General features: G+C 37.9%; 1 protein-coding gene across 6 annotated transcripts in view; it reads left to right on the forward strand.

Moving 5' to 3' along the window:
• The window catches only part of MYLK (myosin light chain kinase), a 204,298-nt gene that overhangs the window by 74,760 nt on the left and 108,715 nt on the right, over window positions 1–20,823 (forward strand). For all 6 annotated transcript variants that reach the window (XM_032189767.1, XM_032189771.1, XM_032189765.1 and 3 more), the window contains 6 exons: window positions 7,756–7,963; window positions 10,777–10,825; window positions 12,469–12,634; window positions 16,263–16,428; window positions 18,413–18,449; window positions 20,117–20,691. In XM_032189767.1, coding sequence (XP_032045658.1) covers window positions 7,756–7,963; window positions 10,777–10,825; window positions 12,469–12,634; window positions 16,263–16,428; window positions 18,413–18,449; window positions 20,117–20,691 — 1,201 coding nt within the window. The remainder of the gene's footprint in view (window positions 1–7,755; window positions 7,964–10,776; window positions 10,826–12,468; window positions 12,635–16,262; window positions 16,429–18,412; window positions 18,450–20,116; window positions 20,692–20,823) is intronic.

A 20,823-nucleotide genomic window follows, 5' to 3' on the forward strand; every position in this document is an offset into this window, starting at 1 on the left:
TGCCCTAAATGGGAATAAAGTAAAAAATGTATGGTTTGAAACTTCTAAAGGTGAAACCTTGAGAAGGAATTTAATATAGTTTTAATCTTTCTACTTTTGATTCTTTATTGGTTTTGCGGCCTTTTTTCCTCCTCTCTCTCTCTCTCTTCAAGACAGTAGTCTGAATTCTTGTGTTGTCATGATTCTGTCCCTTCTCTGTACCATTTTGGAGAAGAACCAGAAAACTGCACACACCAGTTGTAAAGACTGATGTCTTCAGACTAGCATTCCAGTAAAGGTTATGGATGAAGAACTAATTTATGAAGTCTGTATAGATATAGAACAAGAACACTAAACACCAGATGTAATGTAAGTGTTCAGCTATAATAATAATAATAATAATAATAATAATAATAATAATAATAATAATAATAATAATAATAATAATAATAATAATATATACGTGTATATATATACCCAAACTTTACAGAAAGACCATTATTGTTTCTTGTAGGTACTACAGGTAATGCTTTGAGGTGAGCTATGTTCAGTCCTAGTAACATATTCCAGTTTTGGTTTTGTAATTTGTAATTGTAATTCTAGCCTGCTCATTTGAAGAAGTAAGAGACTCAAAGTTATTTGTTTTGTTTGCAAGGTCGTAGCTAGGTCCCCAAATATTTAACATTTTCATGTTTAACTTTGACAGGCAGGTTCTCTGTTCTAGAAGTAAGTTTTTAAAATGGATAAACTATTCTTGATATGTGGTTTGTGTGTATTTAAAATCTCAGAAGGAGCTTAACAATGTATCATGTCCACTCTCCTTTATCAAGAACATATGCTGTTCATTTGTTATGGCAAACTGCAGTTAGAACCTGACAAAAACACTGTTACAAGTCTTGCAAAAAAAGCTGCACTGGCCAGAACCATATTTCCCATCTGCACTAACCCCCCAGAATTACATAAAAATATATCACCTCTTAGATGAGGTCATATTCATGGTGTTTATATAGCAATCTCCACAGGTTTGTACTATTTTTCTCCTAAGATTGACGTTAAGAGTTCACACAAGTGTAAACTAATAAAACAAGAAGTAGTGTTGTTTTTTTTTCTTGTTACAGAACAAGCTGGACAGAGCACATACTGTGGTGTGTCCAGTTCTTAGCATCCTCTGCTAAGCCCACTCTCAAGTACTTGATTCCCTTCATAAATCTTTAGGTCAAGATCCAGACGCAAAAAATCTTGGCTCTTGATTGAAGGCAGACAAAGGACACTGGCTAGAGTCTAATGACTATGGGAAATATTTTTTTGTAAGCCTTAGGATGAGCCTTTTGTGGGATGAGCCACATCCACAGAACAGCTATTACTGTCTAGATTGAATCTCTTGGGGCTACAGGAGGGCCCTGGATTGTCTTTAGATATATGAATTTCAGATGAGCACATCTAATACATAACTTGCAATAAAGTGAATAATTTTCCATTTTGGTGATATCTAAACATTGGAAGAAGAGGTATGCTATACTTTCTCTGACATATTTCAAGTGTCAGTGTTATACATTGTTTATTCCTTTATCTACACTTTTTTGAATAGAATTACAATTACAGAATTTGTCATCTGCTCAATCACATTCCTTCTGATGCTTTCTTGATACAATCTGATGGATTCAAGTTTTGCAAAAGGGACAGTTTATGTCCCGCTCGTAATGACTGTTTGGTAAGCCAAGTCCCCTTTTTTCTGTTTTAGACTTTTGTCTGCAGGCTGCAGAACAAAGATCAAAGTTTGTCAGATGCTCTGAAAGGTTTTCTGCACCTCCCTTGAATCTCCTCCTGGTGAGACATCTAATGATATGTCCAAAGCACACTTTTTGGAGAAGCTCAGTGGTAACAGCAGCCCAGCAGCCACGTATAAGTGAGGCTATCTTGTTTCTATCCCTTTATAACTTCTGATCTCTACAGGTCTTTTCTTGAGTTGTCATTCCCAGAAATGACCGATTTCTGGTTGAAGGCATGGGACAGAGGAATAACTGCAAGCCCTTCACAAAAAGTTACCTCGTTCTGTGGCATTCTTTAATGTTAAGATAGGAAACCAGACAAATAAGCAAAAACAAATAAACAAACAAACAAACTGTTCTTCTAAAGGAGTTAATTGCTGTCAGACATCATCTACCAACCCACTGGCCAGTTTCTCTTACAACATTCTCTGAGCAGATTTGTTTGTGCTCCCCCTCTCCCCCCACTTTTTTTTTTTTTTTTCCTGCAGAAGGAATGACTAGATCACTAGAAAGACCAAAAATAAAATAATACATGGTAAATATGTTTATGAATGATATGAATGTTCAAAGTGATACTAACGTCAAACATGGCAGGAAGAAAACCAGTGATTACAAACCAATGATTACATTTCAACCATTTGTAGTGGCTTTTTGTAATTTTGTGCACATGATCTTGTAGTCATGGTCTCTTCCAACCCTGTTTCCCATTATTCTTCAATTAATCCATTTCTTCTTAAGGCAGAGTTAACTTCATAGTCTCATTCCTGATAGGTGTTTGTCAAACTGTATTTACAGGCTCACACTGATGGCAACCTTCCGGTGATAAAATCTATTGCTTGCCCTCTCCACTGTGTTTGTGAAAACAGTTTATTCTCATGTGCTTTGTGGGGACCTTTTTCATTAGGAAACATTTTTCATTACCGTCATTCTCATTATACAAGGTATCCTTGTTACCTGGTTCAATGCAAACTGTGTTTTCATGTTATGATGCTCCAAACATTTTTTGTCTAACTGCAAATAGATTAGCTGCACAACTAACCATCAGTGTTTTTAACAAATTCTTTCTCTGTGTAGCAATGAATGAAGTGTAGGCTCTGTGCATCAGTTTTGGTAGCCTCGAGGACTGCATATTCCTAAAAGTTTCAAGGCATGTGGAAAAGTCTATTTTTACGTAGTTTGTTACCATTGAACATTTTAATTTAAACAACAAAAAAAATCAATATCTTTTCTCTTAGAAGTATATTCTGTATTTTTCTCTTTGAATTATAAGTGGGTAGTTATGGTAGAGAGTTCTTCTCAACAAGAATGAGGTGTTAAAAGCAGTGTCACTTAGGTGCAGAAGCATCAAACGTGCAGATTGTAAGATGTTAAATACCACCTACCATACGCTGTCATTCTTTAACAGCCTACAGAGGGGACATGCCTCAAAAGGCAGGTAGGCATGCAAATTGGGTAGAAAGTTACACTTTAAATAGCATGCAGGTATGAAAAATTGAATAGAAAATATTTGTCTTTCAAAGATAAATTTGAAATTAATTGTTCTTCAGGTGGATTGAACCATCTTAATAAAAGTGATTCTTTTATTCAATGATTGAACTGTTTACTTACAGTAGTCTTAACTCTGGATTTTGTAGAAATGAAGGCAAAAGCAGTCTACAGAGGTAGTGGCGCAAGTGAGCACTGTGCTGACAGAATCTGGTGTAATACATATGATGTATTTTGGAGGGATTTTGCCATCCAAGACAGTCTTTTGGTAGATGTTTTCTTCCTGCTCTCACTGCCTGTGTCTTGCTGTAATCTTGAGCAGCAAAAAGTAACATTTATCTAGACCTTAACATCAAGAACTGAACATCTCAGCCAGTATGATGAATGTAACACTTGAATATGTCAGGCAATATTCACCAGCCTTTCCAACAGCCTTACAGTGCTATAGTCACAAAGAGTAACTCAGCAATAACACACACCCCATCAAGGTTTCACAGTTGCTTACACTTCAGGTTTTTGCTTTTTCTGGCTGACTGTTTTTGAGTGCTCTGCATTTGCATTCATTGTTCACCTTGCTGGAGGCAGTGACAGCTATTACAAAGTAGGATCTGACTTGGAAGTTAAAAGCATGAGCCAAAAGAGTGCATCAGATTACCCAAATCTGCTACTGCAACTGTGACACATTAAAGTAGGCAAATTTATGGGTTTTTGGAATTGATATATAAGCAGCTGTTTTATGGAGCATAGATACAGGCCAAGTTTTAGAGAAACTTTCCTGCACTTTAGAACAGGCAGGGAAAAGGGTTACTGAATGTATTTGGCCTTGGCTGTCACTGAATGCCTTTAGGTTTGCGACAACAGAGTCTAGTTTGTAGTAGAACATTTTTGAATAATACTGTCCTGTAGTGGATAACTTCAATGCATTTGTTGTATTTTTTTCTTCTCATTTCTTTCCTTTGGGAACCTGGTGCCATCCCTTTTCAATGACATTCCCCCAGACCTGGGTGCAGACTGAATCTTAGTTTCACACTTAGGAAGTTTCACAAGGCAACAGGTTCTCTCAGCTTTTTCCACTTGCTGTGTTGATGCATGAAGCAGGAGACCTGTTGTACCTTACCGGACTTTTCCAATCGTCTTTTACAAGACTCTAAGTGGTTGAAGGGTCCAGAAAAGAACTCAAAGCTCACAGCAGATATTTGCTGCTCACTGTCAATTTTCCACTTGTTAGTGTTGTTCTGAAGGTAAAGAAAAACTGTAGCCTCACTGGGACTGGCAATGCTCACACAGACCAAGCTGTAAATAAACGTTATAGCCTTCTGCTGCTGGGCATTAAATAAGCAGATAAATTTCTCTTTGCTGTGGATTTATTCAAGGCAGATGTTTTTAGTGAGCTCTGGAAAGGTTGGGAAGGAATATAAAACCTGCTGCAGTTCTGGAATTGATCCATTAGGATCAAAACCTAGTAACGAGTGATACATTTAAGGGTCCCTGACACTTTTATGGCAAGACTATGTATTTCAGAGCAGGCTGGCTCAGTTTGAAACACATTCCAAACCCAAACCTGAAATAAATTCTTGCAACAGAGCAATTCAGTAAACTTCTGCTTTCCCCTTATTTCATTTTTGACAATAAATGAAAGAAAAATAAAATCAGATTTTGGGAATAGAATGATTCAACCTTTTGAAAAGAAATGGCATGCTGATCATCTGGGTTTGTAATTTTCTGGGTGGCATTTCCTCAGTGTAGAGGTGCGGATAAACAACATAGTACAGACATAACAAGAATGAAATAAACATACATGGAAGAATTGGAAAAATACTTTATGTTGGCTTAGCTATCTGATACTGGAAGGGCATGTATAGTTGTCTACCTGAATTTGAAGAGTCCGGTAAAAATGGCCTTGTGTGGTCCAAGAGGGACTTAAGAATATGATAAAACAGTAAGGAAAATGGAAGTAAGATGCTTCCCGTTGTTTCAACCCCAATATTTCCCTGGCATAAGGGATGGAAGGTTTGTGCTTCGGTCCTTTGAAGTTCAATGAAACAGTACATCATCAAAAACACCAGAAGGAATGATTGCAAACTCAAAAAAAGTAGTAAATAGATTAAGTAATGTACAAATGATGACTTGTATTCACAGGGCAGAATCTCAGCAGCTGTAACCAGTGGTTAGACTGCCACTAGTTAAGCTGATGCAATATAATGCACTGAAAAGGTGTTTTTTCCTCACACCAATACAAGGGGTACTCTTATTTTACTCTATCCTTAAAATAGGAATTTCAAAGAAATTTTGCCTCAAATATTTCAAATTCAAAGAAAGCTTAACTTAATATAAAAGAAAACAGAAATGAGAGGTAGAAACTCAATTCTAATCTATTTTCTGGCTTTGGGTAGCTCAATCTAAAATTAGAAGATAGGCAAGAGGGCGTTGACAAGGTAATGCTTAGAAACAGTTTTCTGGTACAAGTCACATTCTCTACCAATGAACAGATTATCAACTCACAAGAGCTACGCTACTGAAAAAATAAAATAAAATAAATCATATTGATGTTTCACAAATTTCTTTTCATGAAAATTAGATGTGCTGAGGAAGATACCCTTCCTGGGAGCTTGACCTCTGATTAAGCACTAAAACAATGTGCTACAGTAATGTTAGAGGACAAGATCTAATAGGAGCTGATGTTTTTCAGAAAGCACAGGAAAGAAAAAGCATGGCCACAAAATGCTTTAAAAGATGCTGTGGTAGTTTTAAACAGTAATTGACCCCCCGTTGTGCAGGGATCCACAATGCGTTCATCCTAGAACATGGCTCTTGCTGAGATAAAGATAGACTCAGAAAGAACCTGAGAAGTTTGTACCAGAAGTGGAAAGTTTATTCAGCTTACTCAGCATATTCATGCTCTTGGCAAGCATTACTGTCCTCTCTCTATGTATATTAAGTAATGCCAGGAAGAAGGGGTAGCCACATCACTGGCAAAATTTTTCTAAACTGATACCGAAGGAATTAAAGGTAAGAGAAAAATTTCTGACAGCTGTAGCTTAAGCTCAGGCAGATGAGAAGCCCAGCTGGAGTGAGGTGGGGCTGGATTAAAAATGAAAGGTTTTGAAAGAAGAGAACATAAAGAGTGGGTAAGGCTGGTTGGCTAAGGACTGTAATTTGGAAAGTAAATGCTGTGCAGGCAGAAGAAAGCAGAACTGAAATGCTGATTTGAAGCTGAGAGGAGACTGCTGGGAGGAATTTGGACAAGCCACAACCCAGCCTTCTTCAAATCAAGACAGGTCATCAATATTTTGCCCACCTGGAGGTTGAAGGGACTTCCTGTTCAGTTGCCAAGATTTGATAACGTAGTTCAATATGTAGCATTGCTACTTTCCAAGTGAGCAAACACAGCCGCAGCAATTACTCATCCCAGTTCATCTTGATCCACTCAGTTGCTTCATGACATTTAGGCAAAGGATCAAAGAGTTGGACGATGGAGAGCTAACATATCGGAGTGGGGGGAATAGGAAAAAAAAAAGGGGGAAAATGTAATCAGAGGTTGTTATGACAACAGGAAAAGTGTTCTAACAGTTAACACATACTAAACCAACCATCAAAGTTGATGGCATCTCTCATAAAGCAGAGGAAAAACCTTTGCCTGAGGAGTTAATTCATTAGTGGAAAAGTGTATGTCTGTTTTTTCCCATCTTTTTATGAAAGGAAGACATGGATCCTCAGCAGGTTTCAACAGCTTAATTAAGATCAATAACTGTTCTTGGTTATGCCAACTGAGAATCTGTCTGCAGATCTAAGGGTATGATTAATGCCGTAGCAGGCAAGGATATATTAACGTGGTTGCTGTTTAACGAGCATAGGATTGCCTTGTTTTTTTGAATTCTCTTCTTTGGGTGACTAATAGACCACAAAGCTCCTTAAATGTAGCAGTGTGGTTGTGTGAATATAGCTATATCATTATTGTCCACCTGCCACCATAACATGAGAACAGCCCCTAATGATTCTTTCTCAAATGCTTTATCTCCTGCTTTTAAGGATCAAGACAAAAGGTGGCAATTGCCTGCCTGTTTATACATGTAGGCTGGAACCACTACATCTCAGCACATGCAGATTTACAAAACAAGCTTAATTCTTGGCAACCAATTAGAAATGTTTGGTCTAGATACCTTGCAGTCCTGCATAGTTAGAGCTATAACAGCACTTCTGCCCTTGAGTCTCTGAGCAATGAGAACCTAAGTGTGAGGATTCTTTGTTAGTACCTCACCATGATTCTGGAGACGAAGTATTCTAGTGGGAAACTTTTACACAAGTATCTATCTGCCTCACTACTTTTATGATTTTAACAGTCTGACTTATGCAAGAGTTTCTTCATTTCATTATGTTCTGCCATTTGGCTTGCAAAGAGTATGTGTTTAACAGCTCCTGTGTCAAGAACTTTCCACTGCATTGCTAAATGTCCAACATTTCTTCCTAATACCATCATCTGTTATGTTTGTCTTCTTCTCTGATCTCTCTCACGTCTTTCCAGGTCAGAGGCTACCCCGAACCTCACATCACATGGTACAGAAATGGGCATCCTGTCCCAGAAGGAGACCATTATGTCATAGACCACAGCATTCGGGGGATATTCAGCTTGGTAATCAAAGGCGTGCAGGAAAGCGATGGTGGTAAATACACCTGTGAGGCTGCAAATGATGGTGGGGTTCGTCAAGTGACTGTGGAACTGACAGTGGAAGGTAAGAGGATACTTATACTGCTATTGCAATGATTATAAAGTTTAATTAAATGAACAAGGTTTGCTAAACTGCCTGTCTGGTTAAGATCACAATAGTACATACATGCTTTCTTATTGGCGCAAGAGTAATATTCATTACTTGTATTGCTGCTGTCACTGGAAGAGTAATGTGACACGTCTGGAAGACAGAAATCCCTTTCTCATAGCCACAACTCTAACATGGGTGCAGGTCCTAGTCCAAGTGCTGTGGTGGTATCAACAGCCTTCCCATTTTCACATATAAACTACTTATTTTCTTAACTTTTTGGTACTGTTCCCTTCCTGGCTTTATTTATGGACAGTTCTTCTTGGGGCTTTAAGAGGAACTGATACTGTTTTGGATCCCTTTTGAAAGTTGCCCATGCTGTTAGCTGAATGCTCATGTTAACATGAGGGGTCATCCTTGCTGCTTTTTTTCTGATCTGCTCTATGGCTATACATTTTCACTTACCAGTATATCCAGTCTGAGGCTCGGTGGGCTAATACAGTTTTGTTTTATCACTAAATAAATATATTTAAAATGGGAGCCATCCATATTAAGATCAAGCTTCAGTTTTGCAACAGATAGAACAATGTGTGACTCCCAAATGAAACTAATGAAGTTGTTTCTGTTGAAGGCATGTATGACAGCTAAATTTCAGCTTGTAAAACAATTGGTTAGCTTTAGTTAGACTTGCTCTTTCAGAGGTATTCATTGTGTTACTAGAGCTGTTTCTGACCTCCCTTTGTGTTAAGCTCTAACAAGAGGACCTGCCCCACCAGTACTGCACTGTCATGTTCCTTAGGGAACATGCAGTATAAGCAAGACAGAGCAAGAGGGAGCAAGCAGAGAGGGCTGATGTGCACTTCTCCGATAGAGATAGAACTCCAGCAGGGGCATAAAGGCATAAGCCTGTTCTGTTCACTCCTGAAATGTGGGACCAGATATTGGCTGACAGTTGTCAGGCTTCTAGGATGGAGCTAGTGCAAATAAAACCAGGTAGAGCTGCCATTTGTCTGTACTTGTTAGCTTAGACCACATGCAACACGTCTCATCAGACCTCTATGTATTGTTGCCCTGCCTTTCCCAGATAAATCTAACAGTTTAAGATGATATGCACGGAACTCCTATTCTATAGCTATATAAAGTAGGTGTTAACCTTCAGATCTGTATGGCATTGGTAACAAAAGACCACATCTTAAAGACATTGCTATAAGCTTTGCAATTTTGATGGAAGCCTCCACTTAGAACAAAAATAAAAGCCTGGAAAGTTAACGTTTCCTCTCAGACAGTAAAAATTATGGCAATCTTGGATGTTTCACAGTGTATCAGGCAGGCGCACTGGGGCAATATGTGTCTGGAATTCTGTCTGTACCCTTCCATTTGCTAAGTTGCACACCTGGTTGTAATTGCATGCTTATTGTAGTGTGGAAACAGCTAAGATCAAACCCAGAAATTTTTAAGAGAAAATATGCATATTAGATTGTTGCAAATTCCAAATTTTTAATGTAAAGAGTGACAGAGATGCAGTGAATTATGGAAATCAAATGTATTGCTTCTCTCTTAGCTATTTGGCTATGTCGGAGATCTGCTGAATATCAGAGTGTTTCAGATCATAACTTTGCATTGAATTCCTGAAGCACAGCAAAAATTGACAGCAGGCCTGAAGCAATCAGCATTTAGATATATTCTGAGTCAAAATCTCTTACACACATCCTCAGAGTACATACTGAAATATGCATGTGTCTGGAAGGATAGTTATTGCCTTCTGTTTTAAAAATTATGCAAAATATTTTTTTTTCCCTAGTTTAAAACTGTCTGAGAAACAACTTGTGTGGAGGTGGAGTTTTTTAAAAGTGTTTTTATATCAGTTCTTCTGACCTAGGCTTTGCTACAGTTTAAAAACAATGCCATGGTATTTCCTAATGACTGAATTTCCCGGAGTTTAATTACAGTGGTCTTTATTCTAATATATATGCATCAAGACAGCAAAGCACAGGTATTTTGTTTTTCAGCAAAGACCTATACAGGGCTGACTGCTACCTGAAAAAATGATGGACTGAAACACAGTCTAGTCTTTCCATCTTGCATGACTGTCCTATCTGAGAGTTAATGTAAATTCTTATGAAGTGCTAGAACAATGTGTTTTTTCAAGGCCATCAGAGTTGTTCATCAGTGCTACTACTCTGAATCTATCCCAGGCCACTAGCCATTTTTTTCTGACCCGAAGCTACCAGGAATGCTGTGTGCAGTAGATGGCGCTGAGCTTACATGACTTCATACACATATGTCTATTGCTCACAACACCAGTAAGCAAGAGGAACTTTAGAGCTTAAAAGAGAATGATTTTTTTTAAGAAAAGGTATTCCTGGGCTAGTACAGGACTAATAATTAAAAGAAAGAAAGAAGGAAAAAAGGAAGGAAAGAAAGAAGGAAAAAAAAAAAAAAAAAAAAAAACTCTTTCAGAGTTTTTATGATATCTAAATTGAGTTAGTGCTACACTGTAGAAATTAGGCATTGTCATATTTTTTTTATACACTTTTTTCATGAACAGTCTGCAGTGTTGTTACTACTGAGGCCAAGGGCTAGATGCTAACTCTGCTGAAATCTGGTTTTGAAATTGGAGAGCCTAACTTTGGACTACGGGTGACATAACCTCATGCTGCAGGTGTTGCATTCCTTCTTTACTTTTGAAACCTGAAGAAATGAATGTTTTACATAGCCTTTAGTATCTATAGTTCCTAAGGTTATTGACAACAATTCTTACTTCCTTTTTTTCTGTCTTGTGCTCACAGGAAACTCCTTGAAGAAATACAGCCTGCCATCCAGTGCTAAAACCCCTGGGTAAGAAGTCCAGTGGCTTTGATATTGTTTAACAGACACAAATATGTTTTGGTGGGGAACAAGTAAAATGACTCTTTCTAAAGTATATGCACTTCTCTTTTCATCTGCCTATTGCATCTTTTCTTTAGCTCTGATTCACTCTGAGGGCCAGATTAAAAGTGTTGGATTCTTGTCCAGTTCTCAGTAATTCCTTGCTGGAAATGTATCCCCAAGGCTCCTTGCCTGTGCAAGAATGAGGAAAATGGAGGAAAGAAAAGCCTGGTAGTTAATGACTCAGTTCTGCACAGCATGACATTGGAATAGAATAACTGGTTGGCATGATCGCTCACACTTGTGAAATGGGAATAGCAAGAATGGCTGGGCTCACAGAGGCAGGGCAAGCCTAACTTCATCGATTCAAAGTCCTTAGCTCCTGCAGAGCTGAATGCCAGCTACAACATCTGGAAACAAACAAACATTTCTGAAGTCAAGTGTGTTAAGTCCAAATCTCCATTTTTCCCAAGTGGAATAGATACCATGAGAACTGCTCTGTCAGTAAAATGTTCAAGGCTGTCAGGAAGTGGCTTGATACAGCTACTGCTCCTTCATAACAGGAATTCAGATGGCTGAAAAGAGAACTTTCTGTTTGTATCTGTGCTGCAGTTTTGCACCCTTCTGTCTCTGTTCTCTGAAATTCAGAAATCCTTCCCTGCATCTTCCATGACAGGTCAAGCATCTTTTAAAGCTAGAACAACTACTACTTCTAGACTGTTTAGTAAGAAATAAAATCAACTGAAATAATAATTCAAGTATAATTTAAATATTTCCAAGTAACACAGTAGGCATACTGTAGGCTAGAGGAAAGACTTGTTCTGTTTTGGTGTAACTGTTATGAAGAACTGGTTGATTGGGTGATCTACTCTGACCTGACCTGGCACAATGAGCCTTCTTGCTGTTCTTTACACGTAGCTTTTAATGTTGCCTTCCTCATGCTATCAGTTATTTAATTCTACAATGAAGTATTTTCCATTGCAGCTTATTATGGTCACTCTTCTCTCTCAAGCATTTTTACTGATCCTCTTCTCTGTGTATATTTTTTCATCACAGTCTCATCTCTTTCTTAGAAAGCTCAATTTGCCTACATGGCAGTCATCGTGTCTTGGCAGCACCTTGGATTAAGGGAATATAGTATCTGTTGGTATCTGACACGTAGAAATGGTGAGGTACTGACACATCTCTCTTGAATGGGGTAAATAGCCATCTGGAAAAGGACTTGCAAGTGATTGAGTTTGCTTGAAATAAAAGGTAGAAAAGAGTGAAAACTAAATGTATGCAGTGTTTCCTGTCATTTAGTTTGTCCAGCTCGGATTATAGGCAACTCATGTGGACATCCTTGTATACTGGATGAGGGTATATAGCATTAATGCTATCCTCATTCACTGCATGAGGAATCAAGAGCAGCCATCACAAGCATTTGCATTTCTTCCATTGGCCAAAAAATAATTAGTGTATGGCTGAAAGTCTGATAACTACAATGTTGGTTACTGCTTATTATATATCCTTGTTGGCAGAAAACCTGTTTAAAATGCTTCCTGAATTTTACTTTATCCAGGACAACTTCTAGAAGTTCTTCTGTAACACCAGAATTTTGATTCCCTTTTTAGGGGAAGACTTACTGTTCCTCCTGTGGAGCATAGGCCAAGCATCTGGGGAGAGAGTCCACCCAAGTTTGCTACAAAACCCAATAGAGTTGTTGTGCGTGAAGGCCAAACAGGCAAATTCTCGTGTAAAATAACAGGACGACCTCAGCCTCAAGTGACTTGGTATAAGGTATGAATTCCCAATTAATTAATGTCCTCCTTCTGTTCTGAAGTGGTTTTTTTTGTTTGTTTGTTTTGTTTTGTTTTACTTGAAAGAATGAAATGCATTTGATACTGCATTATGGCAAATGATCATGGCAAGAATTTATGTACAAGCAGGGCCATATTCTTCCTAATTTTCATGTAGAATAAATCCAAAAAAGATGCTAGTTTTCTTCTGAGTATAAAGTTCTATCATAAAAATAGCAAGTATGAGAAATACTTGCTCAAAGACCTTGCTAGGTAGATAAGAGAAATAGAGAAGGGATGGGAAATAAGATTATCACAATCTCTGTTTTATCCCTCTGCAGGGATTTAATGCTTTGTCTGAGGTTACAGAGGAGTCTCTTACAGCTTTGAAAATTTCCCAAGTTCTATGTCAGCACCTCAGTCGCAGCCTTTTCTGTTTCATTTATACTAGGTTCCACCTCTACATTAGAATTAAGAAGATACCTTCAAAGAAATGAAATTGAATTGGAAAGAAAACTAACAGCTTAGGAACTGTCAGACATGATTGTTTTTTGGCATGCACGATTGTTTTTTGCAAATTAAAAAAAAAAAAAAAAAGTCTAAGATAAACAACAGTTCATCTGATTCAGTATGATCTCTGCTAGAACACTGGTAGCTGAAAAGAGTCTGACAAAGAATATAAAGGAGAACAGAGCTATCAACTACAGATCTTCATTAAAATGGGGAATTGTGAGCATTTACAAAAATACACATATTTATATAGAAAGAAGCAACACTTAAAATTCATTAGACTATTAAAAAAACACGACTTAAGTCCTACTGCCCCCTTTGGGCATATGCAGGATCTCCAAACACTTTCTTGGTAGTAGTGAGAGAATGCTCAGATGATAATTAAATATTTCACTGATTACACCTTTTATTTTCTGGAACTATTATAATTTTAGAGAATTACGATTACTTTCTTTAATTTGGAAGAACAAATACTGTGATTGCTCTGTTGGCATCCTGCTCTCCTTCAGCCTTCAAGAACCAGTTGCCTTATGCATTGGTGTCAAGACAAGTGGAAACGTTGTGGCAGCTTTTCCCAGAGCTTTTAACTTTTTCTTGTCTGCAGGTTTTCTGGAAAAAAAAAAAAAAAAAAAAAAAAAAAAAAAAAAAAAAAAAAGGCAGAAAACTGCTTGTAGGGCAGGGACATGCTTCCTACTCATGGCCTGTTTCACTCCAGACTTATTCTTGTTCTCTGTTATACAAGAATGCTGTTACATCTCAGAAAACAAGCAACCTTGTTCTGTGGAAGCACTCACTAAGAACATCTCCTTCAGTTGGCAGCTCTGCCTAGAATCAGCTTTCCCCTCTGCAGCTGCTACACAGCTGCAGCAGTCTGCTTTCAGTCCCACCAGACTCACTTAGGCTTTCCAGCCATGCAGCTCAGTACAAAATAAGATTTGTCATTTGGTTCTCTTTGTTCGGGACTACATAGTAAACAGCAGCTTGAATAAACACTTTGGTACTTCACACACTGTTTTGAGGTTTGGTAGAGGTTACCTGACATATTTTGCCATTCACTGTTAGCTTCTTTACCCTATGATTCCATAATCTGACATTGCTCCTCTAATCAAATGAACTAAGTGCATGACATTTTTGTTACTAGCAGCTCTTTGAGTCCTGTTCGTGTCTCTGTCCTTAAAAAAAAAACATATTTTGATGCTCATAGGTCTGCATATATTACTCAGTAAAATACCATAGGTGTGTTGTTCAGAGGTTCACTAGTCACACCATTGCTGGCCTGCAGACACCCTGTCACTCTTGAACTTATCCTCAGTTCATCACTACAATGTTTTGGTTGAGTTGGGTTTCTCTAGGCCTTCATAATATTAATTCAGCACCTATTTTGAGCACTGTAAAGCTTTCTTTCAATAATTCATTTGCTCTGTAAAGTAAAAATGTGTTGTTGCTCTGTATCAGAGTTTTATTGGCAGGTTGTTGTGAAGCATGTTTTTATACCTTTATTCATAAGGCATGACTCAAAAGGTAATTGTGTGTGCTTTGGCTAACTGAAAACAAGCTCGAGCCCACGATACTTCAGGTCACATCAGGAAGGTACTGCAGAGTTCTGCTGAGTGGCAGGTGTATCAGCCCTGCCTCAGCACCATGAAAATGAGCTTATGTGACAACTGGACCACATCTGGCTAGCGCAGAGCCAACACATGGACAAATTAAAACTGCACATTTCAGAACTAATGAGTAAGTTCTTGTGTAAATCTCTTACTCTGCTTATTTTTTTTCTTCTGCCTTTTCTTACTTAAGTTGTAAAGAACAGAAGCTTATACAATTACCAAACCCCTGCTGTGAATCAGCTTTTTGGATTTACAGGATTTACAGCACCCAGAGAGCAGCAAATTCATAGACACTTTTTCCCAGAACTTTTACTGACCAGTACCTTACAAATCCTGGAGGAAACATATCTTTCCCTTCCTAAACTTGGGATAGGAAAAGTTGTAGTGCCTGATAGCAAGGAAATCCTCTATAATGGCTGATGTTAAAGCAGAGGCAAATTTACTCACAGAATGAGTTGGTCAATTTTAAAATAGAATAGAATTTAAAAGCAAAGAAACAATTGTTCTGATTGTCTGATCTATGTAAAAGCACAGAACTATATACGTTTTCCTGCCTTAAAGTCTTGTGTTTTGATTCACCTCCAGTGTAGCCCTTTGAAAGAAACTCCACTTTATTTTAAATCTTGGAGTTGTAGGAGAATGCATCAAATTTGCAAGTAAATTGTATCGATCTTCTATACTTCTCACTATTCCTGGCTCCAGATTTTTTAATTATTGCATTGCATAATATCCCGATGTGTTAGACTAAGGAGCACTCTAACATTAAACATCTTTTTTAGATAAGTTTAAAGCTTCATGAAGTTTAGTTCTTTTGTGACAGAAGTAACAGAGTCAAAGCTGGCTTTCTCCCATCTATATATTCTTTGCTAGTGGCTAGTCTTGGTCATGAGGGTTCTGTTAGAGAATGCTTAAATCCAGACCCACCTTCAGCTGGTCTCCACAAGGGATTTGTATTGCAGCAATACCTCCTTAAGGCACAGTTAGTGCCTTCTGCTACCCTCTTCACCTGGCCCTTGATGAGGTCCTCTCATGTAGAATTTTTTCCAGTTCCTGAAGAGATACAGCATATTGATGAAGAGATACAGCTATTGAAGAATGGAGAAATGCTCCTCAGGCTGGAAGTTGTTACTTAATGTGATGTTTGACTTCCCTGGAGTGAACATGAATGGAACAGTGATTTGAGCCAACATACAACAAAAGAAAATGTTTGTAAGGATGTGAATATGGTAAATAATGAAAAGTCAAAAACAAACCAAAATGTATGGATGGCAAAATGCAAGGAGAAACAGCCTCTTGCAGTTATGAATTAAAGAACTTCTGGGCACTTTTTTTTTCTTTTTTTTTTTTTTTTTTTTTTATCATGCAGATATTTTTCACTGAAGGTATTGGGCTGAAAGATAGGAGAAAGACATTTTTGCCTGATGTTTTACCAAAAAACAAACAAACAAACCTGTTTTCTCCCCGTCTCCTGCAAACAGCTCTCTGTCTCATGGTGTCTTGTGATATTTGCAGGGTGATATTCAGTTGCAGCAAAGTGAGCGTTTCAACATGTTTGAGAAAACTGGCATCCAGTTCTTGGAAATCCAAAATGCTCGGCTTGCTGATGCAGGAATTTACACATGCACAGTGGCAAACAGTGCTGGGAAGGCTTCTGTGTCTGCAGAGCTCACTGTCCAAGGTACAGTAAAGACAGATCCACAGGAGAGCACAAATGAACCACTGTCATTGCTTTGAAAAATCTTTGGTTGTGTTTTCAATATAAACATTTACTTTTTTTTTCATCTTACTCTCTCTTCATTAGATGGTACTGTGATAGCTTGGAGCATGCTACAGCTGAAAACATTGTGTTGGTTTAATGGCAATGAACAGTCTAATTGCTTCTTTGTAATAACTTTCTATAAAATCAGCTTTCCATTTTTACTGTGGTTTTGATCTTCATATGTTTTGAACGTAAAATTTAACTTCGGCTAGAAACTTTGCAGTTGTAATTCTAAACAGTAATTAATTTTGTATTTATTGAATAACAGCACTGGCTGCATGTTTATACCAACTACCTTTTGGAAAACAAAATTGTATCTGTATTTGTAGAACTAGGAAAGTAAAGGACAGGAGCATAACTTAAAACTGTAAGAGATAAAAAGAAGTTTAATGAGATTAAAATTCTCAACTCCCAAATCCCCTCTGTCTTATTTCCCTACAGTTAAAGAAAATAATCTATTTATATAAATACTTCAGGATGTTCTATTCCATATATGCTTTACCATACAACAGTTCAATTTGCAGTTTGATGATTCTTACGGTACCCTTTACATTAGCCTCAAAATCATAAAGCCTTCAGCAACTGCACAAAAGAGGAATTTCATCAGTCAGTGGACAAACAGCTGGCTTAACAGTTGTTGAACCCAATGAAATAATTAAATCAACAACTGCTGTCTTTACCTGCAGTCACAAGATCAATAGGTTATATATGCCCCCAGCAGAGAAATTTTTGGTGAGTGCTGTCATTCTGTAAGATACCAAGAACATAAATAACACAAGGATTTGTATTTGGGCTCCTCAGAACCACAACTAGCCTTTACCACTTAAAGCTGTGTGTGTTTTTTTTTATCTGTAAGTTCCAATCTGATGAGGCCATTGTAGAAAGTTTCTATGTGTTGCCTGTTCAACTAATGTTTCATAGAAAAGGCCATAAAGTTCACTAAGCACTTTTTTTTTAACGTGAAACTTGATAGTTACTTGCTCTCCCTGAACTTGTGATCTTTCTGTTATGTAATGGGTACATCTGCCCTGAGAGATGATGCAGAACTGGGGTCACAAGGTCAGTTGTGGTATATGTTTGCTTCAGATGATGACCACATCTCTGAATAATGCACGCATTCTTTCTTGGATTAGCACAGGTCAGTAAAAAGGGCACTCTCTTACAACGTACTCGACTAACTGGATGATTCCACTTACCTAACCACAATAATACCGAAGTCTTTCATTATCAATTAAATTAGGCAGTAGAAATTGCTGCAAAATGCTAGCAGAAAATCAAGTGGTTCAGAATTACTGAATTTTCTTTTATAGCCACGCAGTCACTTATTTCTACAATCTTGCTCCAAGAGCTTCATTTTTTTCTCCAGGTAGCTTATGTAGCTTATGTAGCTACGCCAATGTAGCTTAGCCCAGATTTCCTGGTGATGTTTCAAAGTGAAGAAACGCTGATTTAAACAGGGTACCACTGCAGTTTCATTGTTGGCATGCTCAGTTGTAGTACTGATGGTTTGTAGTACTGATGGTTTGTCTTTCTCCCACTTCTGCATGCTCTTTGGAGTTCCCATAGGACTTGATGAGCTGGTTCTCAGGTGGAACCTCTTCTTTACTTCTGTCCTCCAACAGAGAATCTTTGAGACTCATAGTTCTCAAAGGTCTTGAGAGCTTACTTGACCTAGAAATGTCTCAAAGTGGACCAAGACTTCTGTTTCAGCTGAGCCATTTGGTGTATTCTATATAAACTCTAGACATGGTGGTAGTCAATCTTGACTTCAAAGGACTGAAGATATGAAGAGTGAAGGATCTTAAGTGTGTTCTTCACTTATAATCTTTGAAATTTATGGGAGTGTGCGTGGTATTGTATGTATAAGTTACCTGTTCTTTTTTAATTATTATTATTATTTCAGGTCCAGACAAGACTGACACATACACTCAGCCACTATGGTACGTTTTTACTAGACTTCTTTGTCATACCATGGTTCCTTCTCAGCACTAATTTTGACATTTACAGCACAAGCCTTCATGCAACAACAAGTTGTATAATCTGAACAAAAGCTATGTGAGGACACTCACATATACTCTCATATAAATAGTACATACTCTCAGTACCAATTGGTCAATGTTTTTATTTTTTTTTTCATCCAAACCCTAAGTATCAAGTAATTAATGAGCAGGTTGTTCTTTGCTGTCAAAAGCAAAATACACTATGGCCACAGTATTTGATATTGTTTGCAAATAGACTACAAAAGTAAGGGTGAAGTAATAAGGAATAAAAAAAGAAATATTTTAGGACATTATCAAGATAATTAAAATTGAATGACTATGAATTTTAAGAAATCATTTTATAAAATTCCTTTAATTTATGGACAGAAGATGCTGAAATGAAATGCACTATGCTGCCTATGTAAGACACTTTAATGAAGGCCATTTACTTTACAGTCTTCAGGATGTTAAATATGTCCTCATGTGCCAAGGATGGCATTTCAAAAGTACATGTTTATGTTGTCCTGACTCTATGTCAGTTGCAAAGTGGACCTGAAAATGCTGTGCTACCTTGTTTAAGGTCTGTGTGATTTTTAGGAACGTAGCTTAAAATAAGTTTAGTGTGATTCCCCACAGCTGGAATTCATAATGTACTGGGTTCTTCACAGTATTTCTGCCTCCATTGTTTACTCACAAATCAAGGATATTTCATAAAATGTAAAAATCTTCCAGTTGTAACTGTAAATCTCATGTGCATTATTTCTATATTGCCTTTAACTCTGGCTGAAGAAAGTACCACCATAAAAATCCTGAATCTCCCTGGGAGAATAAGTCAGTGACACAAATCATAGCAAAGCAGAACTGGGTTAGAAATGACTTTTAGAATTTCAAATATGTTTCGTTTCTGTCTTGGAAAAATATTTATGCTTTTGGAGGTGTGAGACAGACACAGTACTCTACAGGTAACAGCTTAGGGGTCAGGGCAGTCAACTGCAATGTAGGAAACTTAAATTCAAGTCCCTCAAGTTCTGACCAACAGATCCATCATAGTTCTGAGAAACTCCTCCTAATAATACCACAGATTATGTTTTTACATCCATGCAACTGATTTTTTTTACTCCACTACTTCTCCCTCCTCTATTATTCTGCCAAGGCACCATAATTAGAAATAGTAAATTCACTGCATAATTTACATTTTAATTTCACCCTAAGAAGCTATTTTATGTGGTATTTTGAACTGTAATTACATGTAGCCTCAATTTATTAAAGCATGCCATAGTGCTACACTATGGATATTCCAGGGACTCATGTAATTACTCTCTAGCAGCATATTCAAGGCTAGTGTCTGACTCACAAAACATGTGTTACAACCTGAGCAGAGGATTTGTACCCAGAAACTCCTCAGTTGAGACAGTGTTTGAGCACTGATCACATTTAATGAGTAATTTCACTTTACCTCTTTCATCCCTGTTTTTAATCTGTCTGAGGGAAAGAGCAGTGCTCTTGTCACTCACATAACTAAAGGCAAATTGATCTTCCTCCTAAGGGCTTGGACATTTATATCATTGCTGATAATAATAATTAGACTTTATACAGAGTCGTATATCTGTAAACTTATTTTCCTTCAGCACGCCATCAAAACCAACAACATTTGCTACTAAATCTGCTGAAAATTCAGATTTCAAACAGGCAACTAGCAATGGGATTGCCAAAGAGCTCAAATCCAGCAGCACTGAACTCATGATTGAAACCAAAGACAGGGTGTCAGCAAAGAAAGAGGCCTTTTACATCTCCAGAGAAGCCAAAGAGAGTAAGCAAGTACAGAACCAAGAAGTCAATGCAGTATCTCTTCAAGAACCTAAAGGAGGAACAAAGGGATCTCAGGTCTTGCAGAAAACTTCAAGCACCATCACACTACAGCCTGTCAAAGTGCAACCAGAACCAAAGACAGAATCCCAGACCACTTTCATCAGGCAGGGTGAAGACAGGAAAAGGACTGTGCAGCCCATGACGACAACTCAGCAAACCCCATCTCTGACAGCACAAGTAGGTCCAAGGAGTAGAGAAGCAGAAAATAGAGCTGGAGCCCGGAAGGCTGTAATGGAGGAGAAGAGGGACCCTTTGGGAATTCCTCCTCAATTTGAGAGCTGCCCAGAGAGCCTGGAAGCATCAGAAGGACAGGAGATTAAATTCAAGAGCAAAGGTAAAGGGATGAAAGGCATCAGAGCCCTGGGGTTAGTCAGGTTACCCTTCTGTGTGCAGAAGTAGGGAAGTTCTTCCTCCTTCACTGCAAGTTGCCCTGCTCATAAAGCATTTCAGAAATAGATGGTGAATT

This window comes from Aythya fuligula, chromosome 6 (genome assembly GCF_009819795.1).
Source record: "Aythya fuligula isolate bAytFul2 chromosome 6, bAytFul2.pri, whole genome shotgun sequence".
NCBI lineage: Eukaryota > Metazoa > Chordata > Aves > Anseriformes > Anatidae > Aythya > Aythya fuligula.